At 38.6% G+C, this 27,599-nt stretch overlaps 1 protein-coding gene across 1 annotated transcript in view; it reads right to left on the reverse strand.

Moving 5' to 3' along the window:
• Window positions 1–27,599, reverse strand: part of waplb (WAPL cohesin release factor b) — a 266,382-nt gene that overhangs the window by 72,610 nt on the left and 166,173 nt on the right. Inside the window, exons 12-13 of the mRNA XM_051922842.1 lie at window positions 17,553–17,647; window positions 7,022–7,098 (exon numbers count right to left, since the gene is read on the reverse strand). Of these exons, the coding sequence (XP_051778802.1) occupies window positions 7,022–7,098; window positions 17,553–17,647 (172 nt within the window). The remainder of the gene's footprint in view (window positions 1–7,021; window positions 7,099–17,552; window positions 17,648–27,599) is intronic.

Below are 27,599 nucleotides of genomic sequence, written 5' to 3' on the forward strand. Positions count from 1 at the left end.
AATAAACCAAAATTCAATTAAAACACAGATTCCTTAATTGTTTTAAAAAAAAAAACTTACAATTTCAAAATTTCTCCAGTTATAACCATCATCCTACATACTTTAATCAACTTTTATATGATGTGTCATTTCCTTTCCATGGTTGATCTGGTTAGAAATTTCACTTTAAAGAATCTATGCTTTTTAATTGAATTAAATTAATTATTTTATGGGTGATGGCTATACTGTATACATTAATTTAAAAATTTGGAATGTTACACACACTCCTTTCCAGCTATTTGTAATTCCTTTCTTATATAAGCAAAACATCAGAAATTCACACAATGACGCTGAAAGTCCCTTAGTGCATAAGGGGTTGAAAGAGACATTACTGTAGTATCCTAGGAGCCCAAGAATATGACTTTTGGGAAGATAGTGCTGCACCCTAGTGTAAATGATATTTGACATTGACGACTGGGATATTTTCTGGGAGAGACTGAGACGTGATGGCAAACACTGGAACAGATTTGTTGCCAGGGTCCAATCTGAAGACATATTAAAGATAAAACAGTTATCACAATTACCCAGCACTGCACTTAATGGCAGTGATGAACTACTAATACACAAGAAATTTACAGCGGGTTTAACCTGAAGAGATCCACTATATTGACTCTATAATAATGATCCATGTAGCTAAAAAGTATAGACAAACTGGTATAAATCTGAATTAAGTAACTGACATTTTGAGTTATGCTAAAACTTCGGTGTAGCCATGTTCTTCCAAGATCCTCAATATGGCTTTATTTAATATCAGGGCTTTAACTAACAAGAGGTTTGAAATAAATAATCTTAACAGTAATAGAGAAACAGAGTTCTTATTCTGAGTGAAAAGCAAGTCAATACTGACAGTGTTAACTAATGTAGCCCCTATGAATCATGATTTAATACACTTTGTCAAGTAAAGAGATGGAATGGTATAGACATTTTCTTGTACATTTTAAACTGAAAATACCAGTTTTTGTACTTGTGTCTTTTGAGTATCCTGCAGTAGTTATTCATGAAGTATTGTTCTCTCTCACTGATCACCAGTTGCTGATAGAAATGAAAAAAGTCAGGGTCTTAGAAAAGACCCTAATAAATCTAGTCAGAAGTAAAGAATTTATATATTACAGAATCAGATGTAAACTTTAAATTGCAAATTAATTATATTACTGACAATACTTTTTTCAATTTAAGAATAAATTAATGCATAGAGAGGATTATTGAAATGCACTTCAAACAGGACTACCTATAACACAGATCAACTGCAATTAATTCAAAGTGCAGCAAGTATCTTAATCAATAAAATAAATCTGATTACATCTCATTGTTGTAATAGTTACCCGAATCCTTTAGTATTTTTAAAATACTCTTAAATTGTATATGAGGCCCTCAACGATATGGATCCTTCTAATATTTTGGTCTACCTGTCCTCTTAACCCTTAAACCGTCAGAACTGGCTATAGTCGGATCCCAGTACAATTTGCCAGCATGCCGGAGCCGAGTATATTTGGCAACATACATTAATCGAACACTGCAACCGGATATAGTCGCGTCCCAGTGCAATTTGCCAGCATGCAGGAGCCCAGTATATTCGGCGACGTACATTCACTGAACACCACAACCAGCTATAGTCGCTTCCTAGTGCAATTTGCCAGCACGCCAGAGCTGAGCAGTCAGTGCTATACATTTGTTGAGCAGCCAGCTCATGACCACTGCCGTCCCCTGCAGCATCACTGTCCCTGGGATTCAGCCTCTGCACTGGACTAGACTGCAAGCATCAGCGTTTACCTCTGTGTGCTTGCGTGCAGCCAGTTCAAGCGCAGTTGGCGCGGTGATTTACTGAATTTCATCAATGGCATCAGTTGCACCTTGTACATGTTGTTCAAGTACTTTTTTTTTTTTTTTAATACTTTTTACAGTTTATTGGCAGTGTGTGAAATGAGCAGTGTTGCAGTAATTGTGATGCTCTTTGCATGGAAAAAAAATGTGTTCCATTCAAATTTATTTTTCTTGGTGAATTGTAACGTTTACTTAAAAAGTGCAGTAAAAAAGTATTTGGCATACAGGGGTGCAATAACCCCCAAGTATGTGGCAGTTTAAGGGTTAAATTTCAAGGTGTAAACTTAGATCCTTTCACTATAGTTTGCTTATTATTCCAAAAGCCAAGTATAAAAAGTAGCACAGTGGCCTCTTCCTCTCACACACCTAAAATCTGGAATATTTTACTAACAGAGATACACCAGACTAATACGATGCAATATTTTAAAAACTTCCCACAATTCACCCTTTTTAAACTCGTTTCTTCATAATTATTTTCTTTTGTACTGTTCCCTGCAACAGATATACCGACTATTAGGAGTTTAAGCAAAAAACCTATTCCAAGTCTCCCATTTTCACAATACAAGACATGAGAAGTCCAAACAGCTAATTTGCACCAGTGAAGATGAATGGAAAAATGCATTTAGTACATTCACAAGGTACTGCTGTAGGTGATGCCCTTTGGATTGGCTAATGGACTGATTTTTCAAATCATTCATAAATCACATGTTCACAGTGACTGTCAGCATAATTACAAAAAATATTGGTATTAAACATTGAGAACAAAGCATGTGAAATATCCATCCATCCATTATCCAACCCGCTATATCCTAACTACAGGGTCACGGGGGTCTGCCAGAGCCAATCCCAGTCAACACAGGGCACAAGGCAGGAAACAAACCCCGGGCAGGGCGCCAGTCCACTGCAAGCATGTGAAATATGAATTGTATTAATATTGGGACACTTTCTGGGACACAGTTTCCTACTCAGTCCTGTTAACCTATCCCGCTAAACATTATTCATTGACAGGCTGGTTTATATACAGTGGGGCAAAAAAGTATTTAGTCAGCCACCAATTGTGCAAGTTCTCCCACTTAAAAAGATGAGAGAGGCCTGTAATTTTCATCATAGGTATACCTCAACTATGAGACACAAAATGAGAAAAAAAATCCAGAAAATCACAGTCTGATTTTAAAGAATTTATTTGCAAATTATGGTGGAAAATAAGTATTTGGTCACCTACAAACAAGCAAGATTTCTGGCTCTCACAGACCTGTAACTTCTTCTGTAAGAGGCTCCTCTGTCCTCCACTCGTTACCTGTATTAATGGCACCTGTTTGAACTCGTTATCAATATAAGACACCTGTCCACAACCTCAAACAGTCACACTCCAAACTCCACTATGGCCAAGACCAAAGAGCTGTCAAAGGACACCAGAAACAAAATTTTAGACCTGCACCAGGCTGGGAAGACTGAATCTGCAATAGGTAAGTAGCTTGGTGTGAAGAAATCAACTGTGGGAGCAATTATTAGAAAATGGAAGACATACAAGACCACTGATAATCTCCCTCGATCTGGAGCTCCGCACAAGATCTCACCCTGTGGGGTCAAAATGATCACAAGAACGGTGAGCAAAAATCCCAGAACCACACGGGGGACCTAGAGAATGACCTGCAGAGAGCTGAAACCAAAGTAACAAAGGCTACCATCAGTAACACACTACTACGCTGCCAGGGACTCAAATCCTGCAGTGCCAGACGTGTCCCCCTGCTTAAGCCAGAACATGTGCAGGCCCGTCTGAAGTTTGCTTGAGAGCATTTGGATGATCCAGAAGAGGATTGGGAGAATGTCATATGGTCAGATGAAACCAAAATAGAACTTTTTGGTAAAAACTCTACTCGTCGTGTTTGGAGGAGAAAGAATGCTGAGTTGCATCCAAAGAACACCATACCTACTGTAAAGCATGGGGGTGGAAACAACATGCTTTGGGGCTGGTTTTCTGCAAAGGGACCAGGACAACTGATCCGTGTAAAGGAAAGAATGAATGGGGCCATGTATCATCAGATTTTGAGTGAAAACCTCCTTCCATCAGCAAGGGCATTGAAGATGAAACGTGGCTGGGTCTTTCAGCATGACAATGATCCCAAACACACCGCCCGGGTAACGAAGGAGTGGCTTCGTAAGAAGCATTTCAAGGTCCTAGAGTGGCCTAGCCAGTCTCCAGATCTCAACCCCATAGAAAATCTTTGGAGGGAGTTGAAAGTCCGTGTTGTCCAGCGACAGCCCCAAAACATCACTGCTCTAGAGGAGATCTGCATGGAGGAATGGGCCAAAATACCAGCAACAGTGTGTGAAAACCTTGTGAAGACTTACAGAAAACGTTTGACCTCTGTCATTGCCAACAAAGGGTATATAACAAAGTATTGAGAGGAGCTTTTGTTATTGACCAAATACTTTTTTTCCACCATAATTTGCAAATAAATTCTTCAAAAATGATGAAAATTACAGGCCTCTCTCATCTTTTTAAGTGGGAGAACTTACACAATTGGTGGCTGACTAAATACTTTTTTGCCCCACTGTATCCATCTATAAAACAGGTTCAAAGATCTATTAAGTTTTCTTATTACTACTGCCAATATGTACATTTATTCACATCACAGTCTAACTAAAAAGATTTAATCAAAACAAAAAGTTTCAAAACATATGTTTGATTCCTGAAGCTAACAAGACCTTCAGAACTTTATATTCTTTCAGTTAGCTCCCATTGTGTACAACTCTGAAATCAATCTATAATTTGACGCAGATGGTTCAAAATGCTAATTATGGGTGCTGTTTTTTTTAAAACAGATGCCCTTAACTCAAAAACTAATCAAACTTAAAAGTATTACAGCTACAGCTTCCTTCATATGTTAACAATCTTGGTTTCCTTCATATCTTCCACAAACGAAAGTATACAAACAGGCCATGTATGTAGACACCAATAGAGAAATAGTGTACAAAGAAATACCCTCCCATGAAGCATCATTAATGCTTGTGTGTTAATGTAAAAGTAGCATTAGAATAGTCGGAAAAGTATAAAATCCAGCAGCTGAGGAACATCAATTTAAAACACTAATAAATTACATACTAGTTAAATAAGTCCAGTCAAGTCTGTTAAATCATTTCAGTCTAGTTATAAGTGTATTCAGTATAAACAGTATACAGTAATCCCTCCTCCATCGCGGGGGTTGCGTTCCAGAGCCACCCGCGAAATAAGAAAATCCGCGAAGTAGAAACCATATGTTTATATGGTTATTTTTATATTGTCATGCTTGGGTCACAGATTTGCGCAGAAACACAGGAGGTTGTAGAGAGACAGGAACGTTATTCAAACACTGCAAACAAACATTTGTCTCTTTTTCAAAAGTTTAAACTGTGCTCCATGACAAGACAGAGATGACAGTTCTGTCTCACAATTAAAAGAATGCAAACATATCTTCCTCTTCAAAGGAAACAGAGAGGAAAGCAAACAAATCAATAGGGCTGTTTGGCTTTTAAGTATCCGAAGCACCACGGTACAAAGCTGTTGAAGGCGGCAGCTCACACCCCCTCCGTCAGGAGCAGGGAGAGAGAGAGAGAGACAGAGAAAAACAAAGTCAAATATCAATACGTGCCCTTTGAGCTTTTAAGTATGCGAAGCACCGTGCAGCATGTCGCTTCACGAAGCAGCTGCACACAGAAGGTAGCAACGTAAAGATAATCTTTCAGCATTTTTAGACGAGCGTCCGTATCATATAGGTGTGCGAACAGCCCCCCTGCTCACACCCCCTACGTCAGGATCAGAGAAAGTCAGCGCAAGAGAGAGAGAGAAAGTAAGTTGGGTAGCTTCTCAGCCATCTGCCAATAGCGTCCCTTGTATGAAATCAACTGGGCAAACCAACTGAGGAAGCATGTACCAGAAATTAAAAGACCCATTGTCCTCAGAAATCCGCGAACCAGCAAAAAATCCGCGATATATATTTAAATATGCTTACATATAAAATCCGCGATAGAGTGAAGCCGCGAAAGGCGAAGCGCGATATAGCGAGGGATCACTGTACAGCATTTAAATAAATATAAACTACACTGACTAAATTTCACTTGTACAAACAGACATTAACCACACTAAACATTCTTTTTAAATACAAAACAATCAAATGTTCATGTGCTTGAGTAAATCTCCATGAAATACTTAACTTATTACATACACCTTAAATTATCTAGATTTGCAAGATTTACTAAATTCTGGTCCAAAAACTGCCAACAATAAAAGCAATCTCTATTATTTCTTTATTTAAGGAATATAGTCCTATAGTCACCTACAGTATAAACAATAAAATGTAACTTAAAATGTTAGAAAACTTGCTTGAGAGTAGCAGGAGGAAAACACTTCTGGCGTGAGAAATAAAATTACATTAGGTCTCTAATTTTTTTTATAACTATTTGTTCTTTAAAATTAAATTACTTGAAACGATAAAAGAAAAATGCATTTTCAAGTGTGGTACACTGACCTAACTTTGCCCCCATTCTTGAATGCGGACACTGCAACCGATGGTAAGTAAGGTTAAGCACAGAAAGAGGCTGGTTCAGACTGTTTATGACCTATATTAATTCTATTAGATAAGATGTCTTTATATCAAAACCTGTTAAATAGCACTATGCATAACTGATTTCTCAGTGAAAGCAGAAAAATGAGGGACTTTCCTCTTACTGAATCTCTGCTGTTGTTACATTATCTGTTTAAGGGTGGATAATAAATGTATTTAATATGGTAATGAACTTGTATTAAACTATAGGAATATTGGGAAAAAAAGCATTATATAAATTGATTCAGGCATTTAAATATTTGCATATTTCTGAACAAAATACATACTTCAATACTTTTCATTCAATGGATGACAAATGGCAAACTTCTTTGCTTATTTTATTCACTGTTATTAAAAACACCATTTAATACAGAATGCTTATTTAAAAAAAAAAATTATCAACATCAGTTTGAGAAAATGAAAGGTAAAAATGAAGCTTTAATTTCACCATTATGCTTTTAAAGTTAATATATTATATTGGTAGACAAGTTCCACAAGAATTTAACAAAGCTGTACAAATTTCCTTTTTTTAATGTCTTGAATTTGTTGCATACAAGACTTGCTTCATGTTTACTTGCCTTGCAGATGAGATTATAAGCTGTGAATCCTTGTAGGCAATCAGGTAGCTCTGGTTTTCAGGATTGTGAACTGTTACCTGGGTTTAAAAGAAAAATAAGCAACATGAAATTTGATCCATTAGGCATACTGAAAACAGTACGTTGTGAGAGATAATATAAATTGTGAAACACTTGGGTGAACATATTGCCTCTCTAAAAGTAATCCTCATTGTTTGGGCACCTTCATTCAAATTTAAAGGCATACATACACAGGAAAGCCCTTTAAGTCACAAAATAAAGAAAGCAAAAAACATCAACTGTGCCTTTCAAAAACATTCAACAACACACTATAACATAAAACCATAAAATATATAACTGTAGGCAGCAGTAACATTTTAGCTTAATACTTCATGAAAATGTACACAACAGAAGATCTACCCTCTTCATAAATATTTTGTGAGTCTTTAATCTGGTCACTTAAACTAGGGTGAGTATTTTTTAACCTGCTTGATGAAGATAGTAATGTTTACATTTCACAGTATACTAGATAGCAGAAAAGACTTGATAGCAATACCGATATTAAATTGTATATATAAACAGGTAAAATATATAACAGAATCTTCTGCAAATAATTTAACATTATTTTTATAGTGGTATTAATTAATAAATTAATATAATCTGGTGCACCCAGGAGATTCAAAGACTGAAGAAAGCCTCGCTTTCTATTGTGTATAGCTGCAAATTAGTTACATAGTAGACGTTGCAGAAGTTGAAAAGGACAATGGTTAGTGCGGTTTTATTTGAATCCTGGGTGCAGAAAATTTTGTGGAAGTCTGAATGTTCTCCACATTGAGGAATAAAAATATCTCTGAAACAGTTTTTTTTTTTTTTTAAAGCATTTCTCAAATTTGAGCATATGAGAAGGCGATGAAATCCCTATATTGAAAGTAATGAGGAAAGAGAGGTACACATTAGTATAATCATATCTGAAGAATAATTGTCTCTTAGTTGCTCATTTTAGAAATTACGCAGATAATACAGAATATATGGTACTTGATGTTCAACGTGCGATCAGCTTTTCCTAATAACCAAATTAATTTAACAATAACCAAAGTGTATAAAATGCCTACTCAGAGGCTAGACAGTATTCATAAAGAATATCTCATCACAACACCAAGTTCACAGTACAGAACAAGTTCTATACATATTGTGGGTGATCTCACATCAGATCTCGGAGACACACACAAAGATACCTTCAGGATACTCTGGAGAAATATAGCCTGGAGGCCCTTTCCAAACAGGTGGACAAGCAATTTCTTAATTAAGGACACCTACTCTGTCTTTTACTGAAGGTCATGGCATGAAGTGGCTTTATTCCATACTTTCCTGCACTGTACTGGCAGTTAATGGTTGCATACTAGCTAAGTATAAGTTAGTATGCAACTCTGTTCCAATTTGCAGACTCCAAGAAATGCACTGCAACTACACTTAGTCTTAGTTCGCTGCTAGTTTGCAGCTCTGAGACAAACTGAAAGAACTAAACCTGGAAGTTAGTCTCGTTACCAAAAATAGGTAACATCATCCTGAACTCATAGCACACTGAATATATTTCAACTGTACTCTCTCATCCTGCATGAAAACAAGTTACATTTTTGTTCCTTGGTCACAGCTACAAACTACACTGGGTAAGCAACATTTAAAAAAAATTTTTTTTTGGGTGAAGTATACCTATGAATTACAGGAATTGGAGAATGTTAAAATTGTATCAGGTAAAGGAAAGTTCACAGATATCAGAAGAGTTTATAAACACTGAAAAAAGTTTTTTTCCAATTAAATCAATTAATGTTTGAAAATTTTATTCAAATGTGAAAAATTATTGTATTTTTAACCAAATGGTATAGTTAAACAGCTGAGCAAACACCTTAGTTTTATCAGATGACAATGTATGTATAGTCAAAACATGCAACAATCATGCCAAAAATATTCATGAAGCAGGGTGCCTCAACAGCAGAGTTCTGACAACAGGCATGCAAAATGGGCTGCTTAAAGCACTGAAAGAGTAACTGCATCAGCAACCTCTCAATGCTAAGCATCAATTGAGATGCCGAGGGGAACTGGCGTGCTTTTTTTTATCTTCATGTACATTTTGTAATATCTCCTACTATGCTTTTTCTGCTACTTGCCACTCATCTGTGCCACCCCATCCTCCCGTCTCACCTTCTCCACTGTGCTGTGCTGCTTCTCTGCTACTATCAGATAAGTATTGCTCTCTACTTGCCTTTCATCACTGTTCCATTGAGAGTGTGCTCACATACGGGCTGTGTGTGTGGTATGGCAGCTGTACTTCCTCAGAAAGTAAAGTGCTTCACAGAGTCGTCAGGACAGCTGAGAGAACAACTGGTTGTACCCTCCCCACTCTGGAACAAATCTACACCTCCTGATGCCGCAAAAAAGCAATAGACATTTCACAGGATTCATCACATCCCAGTCACTGCCTCTTCCAGCTTTTGCCATCGGGAAAGAGATACAGAGCAATGAAAACCAGGACAAACTCTCTTAAAAACAGCTTTTATCCAAAAGCAATAATGGCCCTGAACTCAGAATAAAACTGCTGAATATCATTCTCCCAATGTGCAATATAGACCTTAAGTCAACCAGTGCAATTTGTACATATAACAAATGCAATTTGTATATTTTGTAAAGTACTTTTATTACTATTCGGTTTGTTATTATTTTCTCTCTTATTGTCTTTTTAACTCTTATGCCTCACACTGAGTCGACTGCACCTTCAGTTTCGTTGTTCCTTTGTAAAAGTGACTGACAATAAAGATCTATCTATTTATTACGCTAAAATACTTTTACGACAAAGTCCTTCATATTAAACAGTTTGTCCAGAGCAAATGGTCAGACTGGAATGTCCTAAAAGACAATGGTATTGTGCGGCGCCCGAAATATTTACATCGCGGGTCAGGTCGCTGCCACAGCCAGGCTGCGAATGAAAAGTTCATTGGCAGCATTTGCTCTGGAATATGCCATCCTACTCATGGCTTTGGAAATGGGAGTGTCAGTGTGCCAAATCTGCAATATGTTAAAACAAACTCTGGTCATGGATCTGTGTACAACAAACCCACATCGGCTAATATTGCTCAAGACAAGGCGGAGGAGTCGCAGTAATTGCTAGATCGAAGTTAAACATCAAAAGAATCCCCATTGACGGTCCATTGTCTTTAGAGTGTCTGGCTCTTAAGCTAATTACAAAATCCAGTCCTGTCTCACTTATTGTTGTCTACCATCCCCAAAATACAATGCGTCTTTTTTTATCTGATCTGACTGAATTATTAACCCACTTAAGTTCCCTTTCCCAGAGAGTCATTCTTCCTGGCGATTTCAACATCTATATTGACATTACTACCTGTAAACTGAGAAATGAATTTCTATCCTTACTGGACTGTTCTGACATGGTGCAGCAGGTTGATTTTCTCACCCACTCTGGTGGTCATATACTGGACCTGATCTGCAGATCTGGATTATCTGTCGGCAACACTATACAGTGCATCCGGAAAGTATTCACAGCGCATCACTTTTTCCACATTTTGTTATGTTACAGCCTTATTCCAAAATGGATTAAATTCATTTTTTTCCTCAGAATTCTACACACAACACCCCATAATGACAACGTGAAAAAAGTTTACTTGAGGTTTTTGCAAATTTATTAAAAATAAAAAAATTGACAAAGCACATGTACACAAGTATTCACAGTCTTTGCCGTGAAGCTCGAAATTGAGCTCAGGTGCATCCTGTTTCCCCTGATCATCCTTGAGATGTTTCTGCAGCTTAATTGGAGTCCACCTGTGGTAAATTCAGTTGACTGGACATGATTTGGAAAGGCACACACCTGTCTATATAAGGTCCCACAGTTGACAGTTCATGTCAGAGCACAAACCAAGCATGAAGTCAAAGGAATTGTCTGTAGACCTGTGAGACAGGATTGTCTCGAGGCACATATCTGGGGAAGGTTACAGAAAAATTTCTGCTGCTTTGAAGGTCCCAATGAGCACAGTGGCCTCCATCATCCGTAAGTGGAAGAAGTTTGAAACCACCAGGACTCTTCCTAGAGCTGGACGGCCATCTAAACTGAGCGATCGGGGGAGAAGGGCCTTAGTCAGGGAGGTGACCAAGAACCCAATGGTCACTCTGTCAGAGCTCCAGAGGTCCTCTGTGGAGAGAGGAGAACCTTCCAGAAGGACAACCATCTCTGCAGCAATCCAACAATCAGGCCTGTATGGTAGAGTGGCCAGACGGAAGCCACTCCTTAGTAAAAGGCACATGGCAGCCCGCCTGGAGTTTGCCAAAAGGCACCTGAAGGACTCTCAAACCATGAGAAAGAAAATTCTCTGGTCTGATGAGACAAAGACTGAACTCTTTGGTGTGAATGCCAGGCGTCACGTTTGGAGGAAACCTGGCACCATCCCTACAGTGAAGCATGGTGGTGGCAGCATCAAGCTGTGGGGATGTTTTTCAGTGGCAGGAACTGGGAGACTAGTCAGGATAAAGGGAAAGATGACTGCAGCAACGTACAGACACATCTTGGATGAAAACCTGCTCCAGAGCGCTCTTGACCTCAGACTGGGGCGACGGTTCATCTTTCAGCAGGACAACGACCCTAAGCACACAGCCAAGATATTAAAGGAGTAGCTTCAGGACAACTCTGTGAATGTCCTTGAGTGGCCCAGCCAGAGCCCAGACTTGAATCTGATTGAACATCTCTGGAGAGATCTTAAAATGGCTGTGCACCGACGCTTTCCATCCAACCTGATGGAGCTTGAGAGGTGCTGCAAAGAAGAATGGGCGAAACTGGCCAAGGATAGGTGTGTCAAGCTTGTGGCATCATATTCAAGACTTGAGGCTGTAATTGCTGCCAAAGGTGCATCGACAAAGTATTGAGCAAAGGCTGTGAATACTTATGTACATGTGATTTCTCAGTTTTTTTATTTTTAATAAATTTGCAAAAACCTCAAGTAAACTTTTTTTCACGTTGTCATTATGGGGTGTTGTGTGCAGAATTCTGAGGAAAAAAATGAATTTAATCCATTTTGGAATAAGGCTGTAACATAACAAAAGGTGGAAAAAGTGATGCGCTGTGAATACTTTCTGGATGCACTGTAGCAGTGATTTGGGACTCTGACCATAAAGCAGTGCTTTTCACTGTCTCATTGCCTCTCCCTCATCTTACCTGTAAAAATCTAATTTCTTTCCCAAACCTTAAAATATCTGTCCCTCTGTTCTTTGTGGATCCATTTCTGTCTTCACCTATTCCATCAACACTAGATAGTCTTGTTGACCACTATAACTCAGCCCTTCATTCAGCATTCGATAAAACAACGCCTTTAAAACATAAGGAGGTTTCCTTTAAGCATTCAGCTCGATGGTATAATTCACAGCTACAATCTATGAGAGCAACTGGCTGACGCTTTGAGAGAATGTCACGTAAGACTGGCCTCACTGTTCACATCCAGGCTTTCTCTGACCATCAAAGGGCTTACGGGGATGCATGAACTGCAGCCAAGAACACACATTATCGCAGAATAATAGAAAGTGGCCATGATAACCAAAGGGGTCTGTTCCCTGTAGTTAATAAATTACTTCAAACTGCATCTGGCCCAATTACCTCCTCTACTGAAGTCTGTGAAAAATTCCTCCACTTTTTCTGCAATAAAATTAAAGATCTAAATAATTCAACTAACATAAATCCATCATCCATTTATATCCTTCCCTGTCTTCTGACTCCATCCAGCTCCTTTTCTAAATTTTCACCAGTCACATCGGCATTTGTTAATGACCTGCTTTGTAAGATGAGGCCAACTACTTGTGTACTGGACCCCATTCCCACCACAATTCTTAAATCCTGCCTTCATGCCATAATTCCGACTGTTACGACAACAATCAATACATTCCTCGACACTGGGTTTGTGCCGGCCACTTTTAAAATTGCTTCTGTAACCCCAATGTTAAAAAAGTCTGGTCTTGATGGTGACTATCTTAATTTTTGGCCAATTTCCCACTTACCTTTTCTGTTAAAAGTTCTTGAGTGTGTAATAGTCTCCCAGCTCACCAATTACTTAACCCCTAATAATTTGATGGAACCCTTTCAGTCTTCTTTCAGGGCGCAACACAGCTGTGAAACTGCTCTTCTTTGGGTAACCAATGATTTGCTTATGGCAGCAGACTCTGAACAAACCAGCATATTAATTCTGTTAGACCTCAGTGCAGCATTTGACACTGTCAGACATGACATTTTACTGTCCAGAATGGAAAACAAGCTGGGTATCTCTGGCACTGCCCTCCAGTGCTTCAAGACCTATCTGACTGATAGGCAAGAGTTTGTTAGTCTTGGCAACAGCAGATACAGCTCAGCACCAGTCACACAAGGAGTTCCTCAGGGCTCTGTCCTCGGCCCTCTTCTCTTCTGTATTTATGTTTCCCCTTGGCCATATTATTCATAGCTACGGACTGGGTTATCATTTTTATGCGGATGACACTCAACTCTATTTCAATGTCAAAAGTGCAACTTCATCAGAGTTTTCTCAGCTCACAACTTGCCTCAGTAAAATTTAAACCTGGATGGTGGAGAACTCTTTAAAATTAAATTGCAACAAAACTGAACTCCTGCAAATTGGCACTAAAGCGCTACTTACGAAAATGAGCTCCTTCTCAGTCACTCTTGACAGTGATCTCATCAGACCTTCTTCTGATGCAAGGAACCTTGGTGTCATTTTTGATTCCTCCCTTTCTTACTAGGCCCACATAAACCACATTAAGAAACTATCTTACTTTCACCTCTAACATATTCCGTGTTCGCTCATTCCTCTCCTTTTCTAATACTGAGAAACTTGTCCAAGCTTTTATCACATCCCACATCAATTACTGTAACTCGCTGCTGGCAGGTGCCCCTTCTAATCTTATATCACAGCTCCAGTTGATTCAAAACTCTGCGGCAAGAGTCCATATAAGAACCAGCAACAGTGAGCACATCACACCCATCCTGCTTCGCCTTCACTGGCTCACTGTGTCTTACAGGATTGAATATAAAATTCTATTACAGTAATCCCTCCTCCATCGCGGGGGTTGCGTTCCAGAGCCACCCGCGAAATAGGAAAATCCGCGAAGTAGAAACCATATGTTTATATGGTTATTTTTATATTGTCATGCTTGGGTCACAGATTTGCGCAGAAACACAGGAGGTTGTAGAGAGACAGGAACGTTATTCAAACACTGCAAACAAACATTTGTCTCTTTTTCAAAAGTTTAAACTGTGCTCCATGACAAGACAGAGATGACAGTTCTGTCTCACAATTAAAAGAATGCAAACATATCTTCCTTTTCAAAGGAGTGCAAAGCAAGCAGTCAAAAAAAAAATCAATAGGGCTTTTAAGTATGCGAAGCACCGCCGGTACAAAGCTGTTGAAGGCGGCAGCTCACACCCCCCTCTGTCAGGAGCAGAGAGAGAGTTAGAGAGAGATAGAGAGAGAGATAAAAAATCAATACGTGCCCTTTGAGCTTTTAAGTATGCGAAGCTCCGTGCAGCACGTCCTTCAGGAAGCAGCTGCACACAGCCCCCCTGCTCACACCCCCCTACGTCAGCGCAAGAGAGAGAGAGAGAGAAAGTAAGTTGGGTAGCTTCTCAGCCATCTGCCAATAGCGTCCCTTGTATGAAATCAACTGGGCAAACCAACTGAGGAAGCATGTACCAGAAATTAAAAGACCCATTGTCCGCAGAAACCCGCGAAGCAGCGAAAAATCCGCGATATATATTTAAATATGCTTACATATAAAATCCGCGATGGAGTGAAGCCGCGAAAGGCGAAGCGCGATATAGCGAGGGATCACTGTAATAACCTACAAAGCTTTAAATGGCCTTGCACTGGACTACATCAGTGACCTTCTAAATCACTATGCTTCTGTTAGCCTACTAAGGTCCTCTGATTCTGGTAATCTTGTTGTGCCTCACACTAACCTGCACTCTATGGGTGACAGGGCCTTCACCTCCATAGCACCCAGACTTTGGAATGACATTCAGAAATTAATTAGATCAGCTGACTCCAATCATTCTTTTAAAAAACAACTTAAAACTCATCTATTTAGGAAGACTTAACATTCTGCCCTTTCTTTCAGTTTCTCTGTCCAGGTGCTCAGGATAATTTGTGTGTCTGTTATATCACAAATTAGGTTATTTGTTAGGTTTTTCTTTTAGTATTGAATTTAGCATTTTACTCTGGTTTATTGTCCTTTATTCTATTTAATGCTTTGTTATCTGTTTCATTGTTCTATTCAGGAAAATATTTGTATCCAATGTTACATACACCTCATGTTTTTTCTAAGAGTCTGAAGTGCCTTGAGCATGGGAAAGGCGCTATTTAAATAAAATGTATTATTTTCAATATGGATGGTGATAGTGACACAAGCTAGGGAATGTGCAGGATGGCGAATGTATATGCCGTGCGATCTCCTAGTGTTCTTGCATCTTTGCGTGCCATTTCCCTTTTGATTTAATGCATGCTCTGTGCAAACTGCCTGCCCACTGTTTTCTCACACACAGTGATGTCATGAAGTCTGCGTTTAAATGTTGCAGGTATATTGCATGTTATTGCCATTTTACTGCGATACTCTTTGATAAGTGGTGGACAGTAAACTTTGTTAAAATGGTATTGATAAATGCCACTTTAATTCATTCTTACTTGAAGTCATTTTGGTGTGTGCACTATATGTTCTGTTAATAAATTCTTCAACAAGAGCTCAAAGAAACATGGAAAAACATTTAGTAAAATATAAATAGTAATAATTATAATTAATAATTCAATCGTTGACACAAAAAGGACTCTGTACAAACACAATTAAAAGACAAATCATTAAAATAAACATACTAATCTACTTTCATGCCATATGTGGTGCCTTACTATTAAATAATTACTCAGGTAGTTTTATTTCTGGTGAAAAAAGGAAGAAAAAAACATTTCCATGGGAAAGGCTAAGATGTAGATGTCAAATTTCACCCGTGTCATATGAGTGATTAAAACTGAATGAACTGTTTAAGTTCTATCATAAAAAAATAAATTCCCGTGCCATTCATGTTCACCCCTTTAAATTGGGGAGGATCGCATTTTCACAAATGTCATTACCCTATAAAATTTGTTTTTAAGTATATTATATGCACGGCTGATAATGGCAGGTTAAAATTAAACCTGCTTACAAAATGAGCACTACAACTAAAATTACTCAAAATGTATTTTAAAAGACTGTAGACAGTCTTCTATATAAATATCATATTTAGTGTCTCTTCCCATCTCATCCACTAGAGAGGACACTCATTTCCACAGCTGAGCATTTATCATTGAAATGCTCTCTGGTTTACAAAATGAACAATGGAGAGCTAACACTGTGCTAAACCTATTTAAAAAGAATCTATTGTCAATTTGTTTTTCACTGTGCCTGTTTGTCCTATCCACTGGAAGGGATACTTATTTCCCTAGCTGGAGCATTGCCACCTGTTTGCTGCTTACAAAATAAACAGTGGACAACTAAACTTCAAAATGTAGCCACTGGCTCCTTGAGGTGAATTTTTGTCTAGAGTCCTGACTGGGTTACAGTTTTCTAAATTGTAAATCAAAAAAATCTGCACAGTATCAGAAAAACATCTTAGGACAGAAAAGATGAAGACTCACCTGATGGAAAGAGAAAATTATGGAGAAAGAAAGATACAGCTAATGGTGCTGAAAATATCACTTGTTTTTCCATCAGAACACAATGTAACATTATGTCAATGTTGTAAAAAGACCAAAAAAAACCCAAAACATTTTTAGTCACAAAAGTGACTATAATCTAAGACTATCAGTAAGCTAAGAAAGAAATGTAACATAACCAAAACATCCAGAAAGCAAATATACAATGTGTTGGAAAACTGAATGGCACAAAAATGTTGTCATTCCTGTTAATAAATCCAGTAAACTATGTTTTCTTTGACTGAAAAAAGTATTTGTGAACTATGAAACAAGCAGCACATTTCAGAAAATGTAATCCCAGGTCTGAAAACTTTCAATATAAATGTTTAAAATGGCAAGATATTAAAAAGATGACATGGCTAAAAAATGTAGAGGGCTTGAAACCAGAAACATGTGCTCAGCAGTACTTTTTAAGGCATTGTCAGTGAACTAGATAAGATAGATAAAGGGATGCATAATGCAAATGTAAATTAAGTTTTAGAATATCTTTATTTTTGGGTTGTCCCCCAAATCTCAACACTGCAAACTTCTCAAATATGTGGAAGCTTATGATCAGAAAATATACAGTTGACTGAAAGAAGAAAAAAAAAACACTACTGAACTTGTATTATATTAAACGTAAAAACAACATTCTTTCAGTTTCACACTGCTTATGCATGTCAGAAACATTACCTAAAGTTACTATACCATAAGAACCATCTTTATGCAAATACTAGATTATATATAGTTGATTGTCAATAAATGCCAATATTTAATACAGTCAATCTAGTACTTACACTTTCTAGGACACGCAAACATCTTTCTGCACCCCATAAAGCAGCAACTAGACTTGCATCATCTTCACAGCTTAGGTTTTCAATGCATTCTTTAACTAAATGAAAGATGAAGATTAATACAAGAGTATAACATCTGAAAACCCAGTATTTGAGTAACAATGATCTACAAAGTGATTTTTTGTAACCCTGAAGCACAAGTTAGAAAGAAAAACAGTTGATGTTTAAATTCTCTAAAGATGTACAACCATATTTACTAATTTCACACAGAAATTACGGAAACTTCACTCAACTGTGGTTAGAAAGGTTTTCCTTCTGTGTACCTCACTTTAGACTTCTGAAATTTGTCTGCTTAGATTCCAAATAAAAATGTATACAAAAAAGTAGGAAACGAGAATAAACCACTTGAACAATATTTAAGAGATGGCATTATATTTTTTCTTTAAAAGTAAAATAGGGTATGAAAGTCACAAAAATCAATCTGGAATTACGTTTACATCCATCTACACATATAATTACCAAATGTTTGTGTATTGGCTCTATTAAGTTTCTTAATAATTGCATCATAAAGAAAAACAGCAAAAGTAAAAAGCAAAGAAATGCCTGGATTAAGAAATACAATAAAATCACAATAGAAAAGTTATATAATGTACATTTCATAGTAAGTCTCTTAGAAATGTACAACACATAAATAAAAAAAACATGAAAACTCTAAGTCTCCTATTCATAGCCTAAAAACATAAGATGTCATTTATCACAAAAAAGGAAACAGCAGCAGCTTCCATTATGATTTTCCTCCAAAAGAAACATCACTGTATTGCATAAAACCACATACTTATAGATGAGGCTATGCAAAGACAGACTCTGATTACTTTAACTGCAAAAGACATATGCCAAGAAAAACTCTTCATTTTATATAAAGAACATTTATAAACATGTTTGTGGAAATCTGTTAAAAACATGTAACAAGCTATACATTTAATAATATACACTTAATATTAAGGTCAGAAAAACAAGGATTTGGTAAGGCTGTATTACATACTTACAGCACAGCCGGTCAAAATTACAAGCATGACAAAATGAGAATAAATTCACTCATGTTTTGTTTGTTTCCTAATGTAAAATGCTATGCACTATATTACAACCTGTAATTAATTTATAAGTGGCTATCTAACAAATATTATTCCAATCTGAATTATTACTTAAACATAAATGCACTACAAGCACTGGGTACTTGGGAATGCTGTGTTTACAGATTGGTTCCTATTATAACAAACATGTGAAATTATTGATAATTTGCCAGAATTGGAAGAATGTAAAAGCCAGGCTCTCTGGACTTGTATAAACGTAATCGTCTGTGAACCACTAATGCCATTAATTTTAAAATATTCTTCCTGAGACATGATTCTCTCATGTCTGCCAGTTTTGCCTCATACAGTATACATACAAAGTTTAATAAAAATATTAATTAGTTCTCAGTATTGCTTCAAAAGACTGACAATATGCATAATGGGCTCAAAGACTGTTGAACCCTTGTCAGTGATTTGTAAGAGACAACAAAACATGTGCAGTGCAGATACAAAAGTTACTGAATTCCCATAAACATGGTAACTCTGTAGTCTTTTACCAAATTTAAAACAAATGTATTTAAACAGAATAAATTGGTAGTAATTATGAAAATGCTAACTTTTCTAATAGCATACCAATTACAAAAAGCTGGCATTATTAATATTTTGATTGAGCCTGACCACTTGTGTGCTAGAAAAAATAAATGATGTTATTGTGAAGTTTTTTATGTATCTAATAGCAATAAAAATGAAAACCATGCGAAAATGATGTAGTGGTACAAGCAAAAAAGTAAAATACAAATTCAAACACAAGAATGAGTGCCGATTGTTGGAAATGCTTTCATTGCAGTAACAAAAGAACACGTTAAAAATCCTAGTTCCTTACAAATTTGACTAGAGCCCCCCTTCAATAGCCGACATTAAAACCAATCCAACTTGTACCAGTAATCAAGACTAACAAAGGGATACACATCTATACTCATTCATCTATTTTCGGAGGGTGGAGTGACAAAGCAGCAAGGCAGAAACCATGACACACTTATATAAGCTAATATAAACCAGGCTAAAGGAAACTGTGGATTATTTTGTGTGCTCATGCACCAGCTGAAAGTTGCTTCCAAACCAGGGCAGAATACCCCCAAAACTGCCACCTTAGCCAGCCAGGACAGAGAGAACTTTTTGTCAATTAAATGTTCAGTCTCTTAGCTACATATGTTAATCTAACAATACATATACAGGCAGTCCCCGAGTTACAAATGAGATAGGGACTGTAGGTTTGTTCTTGAATTTGTATTTTTGTCGGAACAGGTACATTATTTTAATAAATGCTATTGTTGACCGACTGTAACCAAGTTCTCTGCCAATGAATGATGGAGTTTCAACTCTTTCTGGCCTTTTTATTTTTACTTTATTTTCCATGGTGATGGTTTTTCTCTTTTTTACTGTATCAGAAGCACTTGCATCAGATTTGTGTTTCAGAGACATTGTTGAAGGGTGAAGACAAAAGGTTAACATGAGCTCTTCAGCACAGCACTGTACACGCTATCACAGCAGGAAGTCACCCCTTGTCAGCACGTCTGGTGTACTGAATGAGAGACAACTTCCTGTTATGTACGTAACAGTGCAAGCAGGCTTGCTATTGAGAATGAATGGGGGGCAGCGAGGGGCGGTTCACTACCCGCCCACCACACTGTCACCTCCACTTGCATACAGTATGCTGACTGCAGCGTCAGCCCACCGAGAGTGAACAGGGCATGGCCAAAGGCGAGTAGTGAATCACCCACCACCGCCCCCACATTCAACAGGCAGCCACCCGAGGCACACTACAATGCTGCCCCCCGCCGCTCCATTCACCATCAACGGCCTCTGCTCAGCCACAACCAGGTCACCGCTTGCAGCATCACCAGCCACCCACCGAGAACGAACAGGGCAGCTGTTCAAAGGACACTGCAATGCGGTGTGGTGAGCAAGCAGTGAAATGCCCCCCTCTGCCCCATCCAGTCAAGAGCAGTAGCTGCGGCGGAGAATGCAACATATAGTTGTACAGGAGAAAAGCAATCTTGCCTCAAATCAATGGCAACCTTTTGTAGGTCTATGAACTTAATTTAAACTTTAGGTTTACACGGTGCTCTGTTTCCATAGTACCTGCACTCATGAATATATCTGTATGCGTCAATTGCTGAAATCCCCACGCTTCGCACCGGCGAAGTACGGCTTTTAAATTTTTATTAAGAAGAAAACCTTTTTAAATTGAGGGAAAATATACCAATAACAATCCACATTACTAACTGAGAATGCTAAACCGGATGGACGCAGGGACATCCGCCAATGGGCCGTGAACGCAAAAGACGTACTGCACAGGCGCCCCACAAATCCCCCCCCCCCCCCCCCCCCCCCCCCCCCCCCCCCCCCCCCCCCCGCAAGCAACGGGAACCGGATGGAATGCAACGTAAAATAAGAAATGAGGCGTCGCGCACAGAAAAAAGGAGTCAGACCACAGAAAAAAGGAGCACGAAACCCATTGCACACGAAACGGGACACACACAAAGAGGAGGATTCAACAAGCCCCTAGCACACAAAAAAAAAGAAGCCGCGAGCACCACACAAAGCCCATTGGACACGAAACGGGACAAACTACGGACATAGCACACGAAACGTACACAAAAACGACAATTCAGACCCACGACCACAGTAACATAAATAACAAATGACACAGAAAGCCCCATTTCTAAATGAACCGTCCGTATTAAACATACGTCATCTCAACACGTTCACACTATGCAGCATAAGTAGATCTCATTACAATGAGGCACTATTAACCGTTCAACCGCAGAAAAGGCTCCATATTAACAGTGAGTGCGATCCTCCTTATTACTTATCCATATTTCTCACGCTCAAGAACAAACAAGTCATGAATTCACGATCACGGGTACAAAACGATACCGCTCTGATAACGGGACCAAACACAATTCACACTATGCAGCATAGGTGGATCTCATTACAATGAGGCACTATTAACCGTTCAACCGCAGAAAAGGCTCCATATTAACAGTGAGTGCGATCCTCCTTATTACTTATCCATATTTCTAGAAGAAAAAATGTCTCGGCTCCAAAAACGCAAAGCTCAACTAACACAGTTACAGAAACGAACCCAAATGGACAGACACACTGAACGTAGACGCATGCAGGGCGCGTCTCAGTGCTGCATCGAAACAGGCACGGCTTCAAAACGAAACACCTCCCGTCTCAGACATACAGAAACGGCAGCGAGGGGACAAAATAAATAAACGCAGACGTCTACAACGCGCATCTCAAATGCCGGAAAACAAGCAGGCAAGGCTCCAAAAAGAGAAAGCTCAACTGACCGACATACAAAAACGGGCAAGGCTCAATACAAACAATGCATGCCGTAAACTACAACAGGCTTCTGACACAGCACAGGCAAATCGATTACAGCTCCAAAACAACACGTCCCAAATACTGGACATACAACGACGCGCCTCTCAAACGGCACAAGCAAAACATACACGTCACGGACATCAACGACAGACACCTGCTAAACGCTTGCGTTAGCTGACAACGCGTTCAATAATGAGTCCACTATTCAGGAAAATTCATTGGGATTAATGAATTTCATTTGCAATCATTGTCATTCACTTAACTTCCCTGAAGAAACAACTAGCAATACAAGTAATGAATTTACACGTTGTTCTCAAATGGGTCAAATTAGACTGCCTCCTTTACATTCATATCCTGAATATCCACAGAACCTTCTAACCAACGATGTACCTGAAAGTAAAAACTTTATGAACTGCATTAGATCCTACAAATCGCTATCCACTATGAACATAAACAGTAGCACTGCACGTGACATCCGTCTTGCAAAACTGTTAATTATTGATGAATGTACAATGTCATCCAGTCACTTACTCAACACCATTCATAAACTTCTACAAACGTTGATGAATAATAATATTCCCTTTGGAGGAAAGGTACTTTTATTAGGAGGAGATTTTAGACAGTGCTTAGCTATTGTCCCACATGCCATGCGCTCAGCTATTGTTCAGTGCTCCTTAAAATACGCAGACAATTGGCATTGCTTTCAAAAGTTAGTTAGTACAAAACATGCGATGTCCAGATCCAGATCATAACAATTGGTTATTACAACTGGGAGATGGTACACTCACCAATACAGATAGACTTCACCCAGATATTATTACAATTCCTCAAGCCTTTATCTGCGACGACTTAGTTACAGAGAAGCAATCTCATTAGACCAAATGCCCCTTTTAACACAACGCACTATATTATGTCCAAAAAATATTAATGTGGAAAACATAAATACCCAAGTCATTGCATTACTTCCTGGAGAGAGACAACTCTTTCTAAGCTCTGCCAAACTTGACTCTGATCACGACAATGATCATCTTCATTGACCTTACAAGTTCTGAGCTGGAATTACCTTTTACACTTAAACGGCGTGTACAAAGAAATTTTCCAATAAACCTTTACACTATGCCACACACTTTATTGTTTGCTTTCTATTTGCATCATCTACACCTTCACACTATTCTATATCTCATTCATACATCACGCTCTTTGTCATTTCCCAACACCAGGGGTTGGCGAGCGAAGCCCCCTAGTTTGTTAAGGATCTGTTTTTTTGTGAAGCTGACTTCACACAGCCTCTCCGCTGTTTTATAAACGAACACCATATAAGGTCTTCCTTTTTCGTTGCTTCGCCAACGGAAGCAGCCTTTTTATTTAATCCACGGGTTGTCCGCTGTTTTTTTGTTCGTTTATTACAATTGTTATAGTTCTGTTTGTATACCACGTTGTCAGTTCAGTACTCCGGTTGTAATATGACCAAGCCATGCAAGCACACTCTTGAGAATGCAACGTATAGTTGTACAGGAGAAAAGCAATCTTGCCTCAAAGTTCAGTCAGTTCACGTGAGCCGCTCTCTTGTGTGATGTTGCGATGTCCACGGCTTTATTTAATGTTAGCTAAGACCGGCACTTAAAAGTTTCTCGCTACAGCAATTTTAACTCCGTTATAAAGTGATTCAAAGTCTCGTTTATACCTCATGTCTTCTCATTAAACTTGTATCTCGCGAATATGGTATTGCAAACAGCAGGGGGAGCGTTTCTATAAACTTAATTTAAACTTACGGTTTACACCGTGCTTTCTCAATTGTGTAATGAATGTTTTCTTCAACGCTCTTTGGGGCTGTTCCTTGTTTTCAGTTCATGTGATTACGTAGGAGGCGTGATGACGCGACACGCAAACTCCGCCTCTCACGGCCATCGAGCTGCACTCCATTCCAGTACATGGACAAAAAAGAGGTTCCAGTTATGACCATTACGCGTAGAATTTCGAAATGAAACCTGCCTAACTTTTGTAAGTAAACTGTAAGGAACGAGCCTGCCAAATTTCAGCCTTCTACCTACACGGGAAGTTGGAGAATTAGTGATGAGTGAGTGAGTCAGTCAGTCAGTGAGGTGTTTGCCTTTTATTAGTATAGACTAGCAAAATACCCGCGCTTCGCAGCGGAGAAGTAGTGTGTTAAAGAGGTTATGTAAACATATATATACTTATATATTCATATCTACATATACACATATCTACATATATATATACATATACACATCCACATATATATACATATCAACATATATATATACACATATCAACATATATATACACATACATATATACACGCACACATATATATATACACAGACACATATATATACATATTTACATATCTACATATATATACACATATATACATATCTACATACATACACATACACTGCTTTTAAATTTTTATTAAGAAGAAAACCTTTTTAAATTGAGTGAAAATCTACCAATAACAATTTGTTAAGGATCTGTTTTTTTGTGAAGCTGACTTCACATAGCCTCTCCGCTGTTTTATAAACGAACGTCATATAAGGTCTTCCTTTTTCGATGCTTTGCCAACGGAAGCAGCCTTTTTATTTAATCCTGTTTTTACGATTGTTCTGTTTGTATATCATGTTGTCAGTTCAGCACTCCGGTTGTAATATGACCAAGCTGTGCAAGCACACTCTTGAGAATGCAACGTATAGTTGTACAGGAGAAAAGCAATCTTGCCTGAAATCAAAGGCAACCTTTTGTAGGTCTATGGACATAATTTAAACTTTAGGTTTACACGGTGCTTTCTTTCCGAAGTACCTCCACTCATGAATATGTCTGTATGTGTCAGTCGCTCAAATCCCCGCGGTTCGCACCGGCGAAGTTCTGCTTTTAAATTTTTATTGAGAAGAAAAGAAAACCTTTAAAAATTGAGGTAAAATATACCAATAACAGTTTGTTAAGGATCTGTTTTTTTTGTGAAGCTGCCTTCACTCGAGTGATCACTTCGAGCTTTAAGCCTGAGAAATCACCCCGTAAATGCAGACGTTTAATTGCACATCTATCTATCTATCTATCTATATACATATCTCTATCTATCTATATACAGTAATCCCTCCTCCATCGCGGGGGTTGCGTTCCAGAGCCACCCGCGAAATAGGAAAATCCGCGAAGTAGAAACCATATGTTTATATGGTTATTTTTATATTGTCATGCTTGGGTCACAGATTTGCGCAGAAACACAGGAGGTTGTAGAGAGACAGGAACGTTATTCAAACACTGCAAACAAACATTTGTCTCTTTTTCAAAAGTTTAAACTGTGCTCCTTGACAAGACAGAGATGACAGTTCTGTCTCACAATTAAAAGAATGCAAACATATCTTCCTTTTCAAAGGAGTGCAAAGCAAGCAGTCAAAAAAAAAATCAATAGGGCTTTTTGGCTTTTAAGTATGCGAAGCACCGCCGGTACAAAGCTGTTGAAGACGGCAGCTCACACCCCCTCTGTCAGGAGCAGGAAGAGAGAGAGAGAGAGCCACAGAAAATCAATACGTGCCCTTTGAGCTTTTAAGTATGCGAAGCTCCGTGCAGCCTGTCCTTCAGGAAGCAGCTGCACACAGCCCCCCTGCTCACACCCCCCTACGTCAGCGCAAGAGAGAGAGAGAGAGAGAGGAAGAGAGAAAGTAAGCTGGATAGCTTCTCAGCCATCTGCCAATGAAATCAACTGGGCAAACCAACTGAGGAAGCATGTACCAGAAATTAAAAGACCTATTGTCCGCAGAAACCCGCGAAGCAGCGAAAAATCCGCGATATATATTTAAATATGCTTACATATAAAATCCGCGATGGAGTGAAGCCGCGAAAGGCGAAGCGCGATATAGCGAGGGATCACTGTATATACATCCCGTGCTTTGCAGCGGCGAAGTACTGCTTTTAAATTTTTATTAAGAAGAAAACCTTTTTAAATTGAGTGAAAATATACTAATAACAATTTGTTAAGGATCTGTTTTTTTGTGAAACTGACTTCACACAGCCTCTCCGCTGTTTTATAAACGAACGTCATATAAGGTCTTCCTTTTTCGTTGCTTTGCCAACGGAAGCAGCCTTTTTATTTAATCCTGTTTTTACGATTGTTCTGTTTGTATATCACGTTGTCAGTTCAGCACTCCGGTTGTAATATGACCAAGCTGTGCAAGCACACTCTTGAGAATGCAACGTATAGTTGTACAGGAGAAAAGCAATCTTGCCTCAAATCAATGGCAACCTTTTGTAGGTCTATGAACTTAATTTAAACTTTAGGTTTACACGTTGCTTTCTTTCCGAAGTACCTGCACTCATGAATATGTCTGTATGCGTCAGTTGCTCAAATCCCCGCGGTTTGCACCGGCGAAGTTCTGCTTTTAAATTTTTATTAAGAAGAAAAGAAAACCTTTTAAAATTGAGGGAAAATATACCAATAACAGTTTGTTAAGGATCTGTTTTTTTTGTGAAGCTGCCTTCACTCGAGTGATCACTTCGAGCTTTAAGCCTGCGAAATCACCCCGTAAATAAACACGTTTAATTGCACATCTGTTAATATGTATGCTTACAAAGTATTAAAAGACACTCAACAATTACACAGTATTAAAAGACACTGAACAATTAATGTCATTTACCTTCGTTCCCGCGTTTGACTTGTGCTGTAAATCTCTTCCTTGTTTTCACTTCACGTGATTACGTAGGAGGCGTAATACGTGATGACGCGATACGTGACTCCGCCTCCTCCATTAGAGTATATGGATAAAAAACAGGTTCCAGTTATGACCATTACACGTAGAATTTCGAAATGAAACCTGCCTAACTTTTGTAAGTAAGCTGTATGAAATGAGCCTGCCAAATTTCAGCCTTTTACCTACACGGGAAGTTGGAGAATTAGTGATGAGTGAGTGAGTGAGTCAGTCAGTGAGGGCTTTGCCTTTTATTAGTATAGATATATACACCCATATATATCCAATGGGATTTTTGCCCATTCCTCAAGGCAAAACTGCTCCAGCTCCTTCAAGTTAGATGGGCTGCACTAATATACAGCAATCTTCATATCATGCTGCAGATTCTCAACTGGACTGAGGTCTAGGCTTTGACTAGGTGAACCTCATATCAGTCTCAAGAATTGCCCTATATTTTGTGCCATCTATCTGTCCTTCAATACTGACCAGTTTTCCTGTGCCTGCCATTGAAAAACATCCCCACAGCAGGATACTGCCATCATTATGCTTCACTGTGGAATGATGTTCTCAGGGTGATGGGTGGGAAGTGTTGGGTTTGTGCCTTTCTTCCATGTGTTTGTAGAGAAAAGCCAAGCAAAATGACACCTTTTATTGGCTAACTAAAAAGATTACAATACATCTTGTCTGAAGAAGGGGCCTGAGTTGCCTCGAAAGCTTGCATATTGTAATCATTTTAGTTAGCCAATAAAAGGTGTCATTTTGCTTAGCTTTTCTCTACATTCATAATGGCTACAACAGTACAACACCCTAGTATTCCATGTGTTTTAAAGTCCACCACACACTGGGTAAACTCTAAAACTGTTTGCTTTTTTTCTGGCCATGGT

This window comes from Erpetoichthys calabaricus, chromosome 2 (assembly GCF_900747795.2).
Source record: "Erpetoichthys calabaricus chromosome 2, fErpCal1.3, whole genome shotgun sequence".
Lineage (NCBI taxonomy): Eukaryota > Metazoa > Chordata > Cladistia > Polypteriformes > Polypteridae > Erpetoichthys > Erpetoichthys calabaricus.